Source organism: Primulina huaijiensis, chromosome 15 (genome assembly GCF_012295235.1).
Source record: "Primulina huaijiensis isolate GDHJ02 chromosome 15, ASM1229523v2, whole genome shotgun sequence".
Taxonomy (NCBI): domain Eukaryota; kingdom Viridiplantae; phylum Streptophyta; class Magnoliopsida; order Lamiales; family Gesneriaceae; genus Primulina; species Primulina huaijiensis.
In genome coordinates this window covers 17,290,827-17,299,525 of record NC_133320.1, presented here as the reverse complement: position 1 = coordinate 17,299,525, position 8,699 = coordinate 17,290,827, and the positions used below count along the sequence as shown (strand labels likewise).

The 8,699-nt window shown below is 34.3% G+C and overlaps 1 protein-coding gene across 1 annotated transcript; it reads right to left on the bottom strand.

Annotated features, from left to right (window-relative positions):
* Nucleotides 1-4,785: 4,785 nt before the first annotated feature.
* Nucleotides 4,786-6,612, bottom strand: LOC140960391 (SNF1-related protein kinase regulatory subunit gamma-like PV42a). The gene is made up of 3 exons (XM_073418642.1): nt 6,189-6,612; nt 5,455-5,806; nt 4,786-5,338 (listed from the first exon to the last, which is right to left on the bottom strand). Exons 1-3 carry the CDS (start codon nt 6,536-6,538, stop codon nt 5,003-5,005), a joined length of 1,038 nt encoding a protein of 345 aa, XP_073274743.1. The 5' UTR covers nt 6,539-6,612; the 3' UTR covers nt 4,786-5,002.
* Between the last annotated feature and the right edge of the window lie 2,087 nt (nt 6,613-8,699).

The following is an 8,699-nucleotide window of genomic DNA, read 5'->3' as shown; positions in this document are numbered from 1 at the left end:
ACTTTGACTGATTTCAGATGGTATAAATCGAAATAGTGACTATGATAGAACACTTTTTCCGCTAAGAAATATCACCTAATAAATCGAGAAAAATCAACAACAATTACAAGTGTATATCTCTTCCTCATAAACTGATAACATATATAGGTCCAAACAAAACCATATCCAGGAGTTTTAAGCATCTATCAGTCAGTTTAGTACCTTTATTCTTAAAACTAGATCGAATATGTTTACCTAACTGACATGTTGAACACACATTATTTTTAATAAATTCAATGTTAGGAAAACAATCAACTAGGTTTAATTTACGCAAGTTATTAATTGATCTAAAATTTAGATGATTAAGTCTTTTATGTCATAGCCACTGTTTATCATTATTAATAGCAGCATAATATTTTGGTTAGGCTAGATAATTAATATTCCAATCAATTCTATAAGTGCTACAAATTCTAATTTTGGTTATCAATATTTGACTATTAGCATCCTTAATTAAGCCGTTGTTCTTACGAAATTCTTCTAAGTAACCATTATCACAAAGTTGATTGATACTAATCAAATTATAACATATATTTTCAACAAGTAATACATCATTAATTACTACGTTTTCATGAGTGGACGTTTTCATGAGTAATATTATCTTTACCCACGGTCTTGGTCATCTTCGGCCCTTCATAGTTGCTTAAACCAGATAGCAGTTGGGCTTGACTAGTCATGTGTCTTGAACATCTACGGCCCAAGTACCAAACTTAATTATTCAGTCCTTCTCTTTCATTTTTATACATACACAAAGTAAATCAACTGGTACCCAATCCTATTTGGGTCCAAATGAGATTAGTCCATTAGGAACCCACAATTGGATCAGTCTGACTGGCCTACCACTCTGTTTGTTCAACAAGGTTGTACAAAAATTAATTGTGCAATGCTTGATGTATGTGTGATGCTCTGTAAGTGTTGGAATAATAATGTCGCTTAGCCTTCCTTTCATCATTTGTATGCATGTATCTCTTTTGAACAGTCTTGCACTTGTAGTATTGATAGGGCTTAACCATTATTGAGTTGTGTCTTGCTTGACTAAATATGTTATCAAACTCGTTGGGCTTGACAGATGAAATATCTGGTGTATATCTAATACCAAAATGTTTGCCTTTATTCATCAGTTCAACATTGTTGGAACATTATAAATTTCAGAGTTTGGCAATTAAATCTGCAAGAGAACTGAACAGCCAAACTGATTGGAAACATTCAAGAACTCGTAACTAAAAGAAGATTTAAAACCAATGAAATGAAGTTCAGTTAACGAATTTGTAAATAAAACTGAAGACTTTGCTTAACTGAACTGGTAAAATCTTTATCAAATGAAGTATCCTTAACTGTAATGACATCAGTTAGAACTAATGATGTCCAACTGATCTGATCTTTCGAACAGTTGACTCCTTATCAGTTAGCCACGTCATCAGTTGTAGTATCAGCCGATAGACTGACAGTTCGTACCAAATCAGAACAAATGAAACATAGCAGGACAGTATGATACTTCGTATCACTGTTAGATAAAGTCATCAACTTGAACTAAACGACGATTCTATGGATATTAGTAATTAAATGCATTCAATGTGACTGTTGGAATCGAATAATATATATAGATGATCGATGCAGTTGAAGAAGGTTGGTGAAAACGTACTGAACAAACTATCTACGATAATCAATCAGTTGCGATAAATTCTTCGAGCATTTCTCAGTTTACAAATCTCACACTTAAGCTCTTATTTCATTGTATTTATTTGCAGCATTCAGACTATTCCTTAAGAGCGATTCATTTATTTGTCGTAAGGTATTTGAAAAACTAAAAGTTTCAGTTTGACAGTGTATAAGTGCAACTAAAGTGGATTATTACGATCTGTTGTAATACATCAAAGTTTTTTAGTGAAAAATATATCCTTGAGATATAAGGGGTGACGTAGGAGCATTTGAAGACTCATAACATCCATAAAAATCATGTGTTCTATCTTGTTATCTATTCAGTTTTTACAAGCACCTCACACTTAGTATTCAATCTATTATTCAGTTTAATTCTGTACTATCATCAGTTGACTGATTCATATCAACAAACAAGATTTCAGAATCAGTTAAATTAAAATATTGATTCATACTCAAAAGATTGTAAAAAGTCAGAGTGTTTATTTAACCCCCCCCCCCTCCCCCCTTCTAAACCCTCCAATTGCATTAACCGATCATATCAAGTGTTATAAGATAGATTAATCTTGAATCGAATACTCTCACACGCTCAAACTGATAATCATGTCGTCATTCAACAACATTCTCATGTTCTCTAGAGAAGAGTTTGACGAAAAGATCAGAATGCATGCTCATTTAGCTGTTCAAGACGATGACATGTAGTATGCCATAAATGACGAACCCATGAAGATTATGAAATCCAACAAAGCTGTTGCTCTTACTGATGGAGAACCACACCGTATAGAAAAGCCACGAGATGAATGGACTTCAGAAGATTAAAAAAAAGGCTAACTTGGACAATGTTGTTAAGGACACCTTGTACAAGACACTTGATAAAAACACATTCAACAAAATTAAAATGTGTAAATCAACTAAGGAAATTTGGGAGAAGTCGATTCAATTGTGTGAAGGAAATGAGCAGACCGAGAAAAATAAACTTTCAGTTGCTATTCAGAAGTTCAAAAACATCAAGATGAAAGCCGGAGAATCAATTAATAAATTTGATGAAAGTAAGTAGCATTGTGAACGAACTCAATGCACTAGGAAGAGTACACTCAAACAAAGAGATTCTAACAAGCAGACTAGGTCAAGTAATAGTAATTGGATGATGAGTTCATGTATTGTATCCACAAAGATCGATTTTTAAATACTAGAATATTAATTATTTTTCCTAATTTAGACTAATCAAATTCAAGTGAGATGAGATAAATTAATTAAAACTAAATTAAACAATTTAAATAAATTAACTAAAGTAAAAAAATCCAAACTATTAATTTAGACGAAAATTCAAATTATTTAAAAACGACTAAGGCGCACAACGGTACCGAAACAAGCTTATAATATACGTGTCAAATTCAAATTCAATAAATTAATTACTTAATTCACGTCGAAATTTTCAAATTTATTTATTAAACAATTTTTCGAATTAATAAACAAAATTAAATCTAACAGTCCAATAATTGCTAAATGAATTTAATTAGATTCAACTGTATTAAATTGCTGTGAAATTTCAGTTTCTCAACCTAAAGTTGCACACTGAAACCGAATACTATTTCTAGTCAGTTTAACAATGTGTTGATTGATGTAGTGAAGAAAATATTAATATATCGCCTCTCGATTTAGTTTAACCAACAAATATTCAATTTAATTGGGAAGATTAAAAGAAAACATGATAAATGATATCAATCAATGAATAAAAATAAATAATAAAATCGAATCAAACTCAAAACATTAAAAATAACTTGCATCGGCCTTATCGTGACCTTAGTATATAAAAGTTTATTCCACAAATTTTAAACAAAATCGAAAACTCGTGTTGAAATTTATAAGAGAAAACATAATAAAAAAGGAATAAGAAGAATTATCAGTGATTTTGGTGTGTTCAAGTCTTCCTTTGCGTTCTGCCTCTATGTTCCTCCGTATTGTTCTTCTTCTTCTTCTTCTCAGTTGTTGTCTTTCGCTTTTGCTCACTTCTTTCCTTTCTTCTATTCTCTCCCTTTTCCACGTCTCTGTCTCGCTCTACTTTTTTCACGCCTTTTGCATAGTCTTATGTTCCTTTCTTCTGTTCTTGCTTTTTCACTTCTCCTGTACGTTCTTTTATCTCCACTTAATGGGCCTAATCCTCTAAATCATTGAAGCCTGTGTCAAGTTCAAAATTGAATAATTTTATTTTTAAAATGTGAAACTTCATCTTTATCAAGATCTGCAGAGTTTTCTTCCAAACTTCAACATTCTCAAGGTAATAAAATATAAGAATATTTTGTTTTCTTTCTTTTGGTATTTTGTTGCTTTTGAAGTTTTGTACATTCATCTTATATCTCAAATTAGATTTTTTTTCTCTTTTGTTCAAATTTACAAATATTATAAAATTAGTTCAAATATGCACAAAATAAGGAATAACAATTCCAGATAAGCATAAATATTATAAAATAAAATCTATAAAATCTCTATAAGATTTGGGTTTATCAATGACATATCATCAGTGTTCACATAAATGTACACGATAAATATGCATCATATCAAAACTTTATATGTATATATTAATGAACTTGCAATAACGATGTATGATTTTAAGTTGATACTAATAGATGTAGTAAATAAGTTATTTTGTACAATTTTTCATTCAGGAACTTCTTAATCTTGTTGAAATGACAACATGACACCCTTTGACCCGTAAAATAAGGATATGATGAAACATAAGGATAATATATCTGTTTTTAAAATTGTAATAACATTAGATGTTGGATGATGCAACAATGTCTAATTTTTTTGCACCAAATAAAGCAATGTTTACGACTGGTGAATTGATTTTCTTGATCACGTTTTAGGAATTACATGTGGTTTTTAAAGTTTGTTACATCAACAAAGATATACATTTACCATTAACAGATAATGACGATGTGTTCGATATGAACCCAAATTAGTAGTATGATGTGAGATACAATGAAGACTCGATTAAAGAGATAACCAAGTCCTCATATTCCTGTTCATCTCTAAGCTTCAATCCACAGATGTAAGATAGACACACATATTTCCGACGCTAAATTAGCCAAAAAACAAGATCGTAAGGAATCCTACTAAAAAAGCTGATTTTAGCAGTCCTCAGTATATTATATTGAAAACCAGACCTGTTAACAACACACGGTCCGAGCTCTATTTTCATCAAAGATACACGATATACAAACTTCGTCACAGAGAGAGGTAAAAACTACGAAAAAACTGGGCCGCTTTACCACACCAAACAGACCAACCACAACTCACATCAGCATGATCATGCCGGCTCCGAAAGCATCCAATCTCGAATTGCGTGGATGATATCCGTCAGGGAAATAATCCCCGCCAGCATGCCATGTTCATCCACAACCCACACACGGTGAACACGGTTGTTGATGACCTTGTCCAACACCTCCTGTAGGGGCGACTCGGGTTGGCAGGTAATGAGTTCTTTCGTCGAATTTTTCATGTTGCAGGCTTTGTGAAGCGGAGTCTCTGAGAGTTTCTCAATGAAGTCGACGATGTTCAAATGGAGGCAGGATTCGAGTTGCGATAGTGGGCATACTCGGAGATCAGAGGATGAGAATGTTCCCACAAGTTTCCTATCTTTTCCCTGAAATAGTGACACATAGCAGCTTAAGTTAAGACAGAAGAGAAAGATTTAATCGTGGGCATGGAGTTGAACAGAGCAATCTAAATATTTCTAAATGGAAAAGTACATAGACATACATTGATAAGCTGGCTAGGATCCTCCTCAATATCCTCCGTAGCTTCAACAATGGGCACGGCATTGAGTGAAGCCATATTCATGCACTTAATAGCATCAATCACTTTGGTTGTATCGGTAACCCCGAAAACGATCTCACTCACGGCTCCGAGTTCTCTCACACGTCGACCCATAATACCTTTAAGCTCAGACTCGTGTGCTTTCAAGTACTTGAGCAGATCCATTTGAGTTAGCATTCTATAGCTGAATGCGAATTCAACCAGCTCCACTCCGGCTACGTTTTCCATGTTGCTGTCCACTGGGACTAAAGTTCTGTGAATTCCTTTGCTTAGGACTTCCATACAGTCCAATATGCTGATTTTGTACAGAACAGTTTAAAATACCTCCATTAATGCTTTTTACCCAAAAAAAAAAATGTAAGAACTATGAAAAACATGGTGGAAATATAATTTATAAACGAATGGAAGCTTCTTCAACTTATTTTACGTTTCTCACATTAATCTAATTTATAGAAACAAACAGATGGATTTATGAATCACAACAACGTAAACCCTGTTCAATTCTCTAAACATATGTATCCAATATCTTTAAAGCAACATAAATTTCCGTACAATTTCAGTTTACATAAGTTCGAACAAGAATTTAACAATTTTGGATCGGATGCAGATTAATAGTGTCCGTGTTTGCTTTAAAACTCAGGAACACTCAATCTTAGCAGAGAATACAACGAACAAACCTGGTATTAGAGTTAAGCGTCCAAAGACTGAGACTCTCAAGGCAATGCCCTATAATGGATGACACGGGGACCTGCATCTTCCGCTCGAATTCTCCGGCCTGGCCCGCCACTAGGTCAAGATGATTCACAGCAATATGAGACAGAACATCCAACAGAGTCACCATGCCTATGTAGTGTTTCCTGGCGACCCCAGTCTGCTTATCGGACTCCATGATCATGGAACCACCGGCACCGATCCAGTGCCCCGGAGGCGCCGCCACAGGCACGGCGGAGACCCTGTTGGCTATCAGGGCGTTCATGGTATCCGCCAAAGAAGCAGTGTAGGGAACCTCCACCAGCCTTCTTTTCATGTCCGTCGTTAAATCACTCACTCTCTTCTCCCTCAGCCTCTGCGGGCATTTCTGATCGGTTCTTGTCGCTTGCATGATTGGGATTTCCTCAGAATAAGAGTGAATCTGCCACGGATTTGTAGGCGCAGAACGATTGGGAACGTCATGCACGTGTCAGTTTTCAAGCTTGCATGGGTTTTGGCACGTGGCACGTGGCTGTGATTCATATTTCACTTTTGTACAGACATTATCTTTTGTATAAATTAATACACGTACACAGATACGCTTTGAAATAAGAACAAGATATTAATTTACTTGGCAACCACCTATCACAATATGTTCTTATGGTCGGCCGTACGCATTACTTCGAGGTTGATCAAATGCTTTTGAATCGCATGAAAAATGACGCGGTATTCGATCTTCACATTAAGATCAACGGAAAATAGACTTAAACTCCCTTTCTTCTTTCTTGTTTCTTCTTTCTTCTTTCTTCTTTCTTCTTTCTTCTTTCTTTCATACCCACTTTATCTCTGATAGTGATGGGGCATTATTAGACATCGTACACCTTTAATTCAAACTAAAAATGAATCATATTTCATAATATTTCACCATAAGTTAGCACTTTTTTATAACAATTGGGTGTTACTTGACATTAATTGAGACATTAGAAGATAACAATTGAGAACTATTGAACTAAACATTGAAGAATAATTCTCAATTAGTATTGATTAATCAAATGTCATGTGAAGATCAATCAATTGAAATAAATGAGGCCATTGGTTTTGTTGATGATCAAATTCAAAAACTCTTGAGCTAATCATTGATGGACTTCACATTAAGATCAATGCAAAAAAGACTTGAGGTGTGACTTCGTGAGCTTCTCGCAACTGACAGTAGACATAACCCTCACTAAAAAAAAGGCGAAAGACAATGGTTAAAAATCGTTGTCGTAGGTCAAATAAAACTATTGTTAAAAGTCCTGTGGTTAAAGAGTGTGCTCAAAGACAACGGTGAAAAACCGTTGTCGTAGACATCTAAAGACGACGGTGAAAAACCGTTGTCATAGGTATGTAAAACCGTTGTTAAAGGTCCTGTGGTTAAAGCATTCGCTAAAAGACAACGGTTTTGGAGAGATGTGGTAGTTACAATTTGCGACGGTTTTTTAAAAACCGTCGCAAATTTATTAGCGACGGACATCATCCTAAACCGTCGCTAAAATTAGCGACGGTCTTAATGTTAAACTGTCGCTAAACAGCGACGATCGTCGCTAATTTTAGCGACGGTTTGGTATGTTTTCCGTCGCTAATTTTTTCAGTAAAATAAAAAAAAATTCACTTTTAATATTTTAATAAATATACAAAAAAACTCACAATCTACTATGCTAATTATAATTTTGATTTACCGTCAAAAATACTATCTTCTTGATTTTAAAAATTTATTAAAATATAAATAGAGAATCGAAACTAAAATTGTGTAAGGGAGAAAAATTTAAGTGTTGTGAAGTGGTGTGGTAGAAAATGGACCGAGGGTGGGGATATTTATAGACAGTTTGAGACAGTTTTGACTTTAACCGTCGCTAATAGCGACGGTTATTTTTCTAACTGTCGTCGATTTAAAATTAACGACGCTTTTACAAGAATTGTCGCTATATTTAGCAACGGTTATTAAGAACTGTCGCTAAATATAGCGACATTTAAGTCTAAACTGTCGCTACTTTTAGATCGGCGACGGTATTATTAAAACTGTCGCTAAAATTAGCGACAGTTATACAAAAAACCGTTTCTAATGTTAGCGACACTTTTTACAAAACCGTCGCTAAATTTACATCGGCGACGGTTTTACGCTAAAATTAGCGACGGTTATATTTTAACCGTCGCAAGTTTTAAATTAGCGACGGTATAGTATAATTGTCGCTAATTTTAGCGACAGATTTTGCTTAAACGATCGCAAAATGTAATATTGACAACAAATTTATAAAAAAACCAGTTGAAAGACAACGGTTTTTTACAAACCGTTGTCGTAGCTTGAAGAAAAACGCTAATAGACAACAGTTTAAAAACCGTTGTCGTAGCTAAAAAAAACGCTCATAGACAACGGTTTTTAAAAATCGTTGTAGTAGCCCAAAAAAACGCTCATAGACAGCGATTTTTAAAAACCGTTGTCTTAGATATATCAAAGACAA

What these genes read in the sequence shown, in the direction of transcription:
- LOC140960391 (XM_073418642.1), bottom strand. Translation starts at nt 6,538, where the DNA reads ATGAAAAGAAGGCTGGTGGAGGTTCCCTACACTGCTTCTTTGGCGGAT. An exon ending in ACGCTTAACTCTAATACCAG is followed by an intron (nt 5,807 to 6,188) that starts GTTTGTTCGTTG and finishes GTACAAAATCAG; the next exon opens with CATATTGGACTGTATGGAAG. An exon ending in ATCCTAGCCAGCTTATCAAT is followed by an intron (nt 5,339 to 5,454) that starts GTATGTCTATGT and finishes TCACTATTTCAG; the next exon opens with GGAAAAGATAGGAAACTTGT.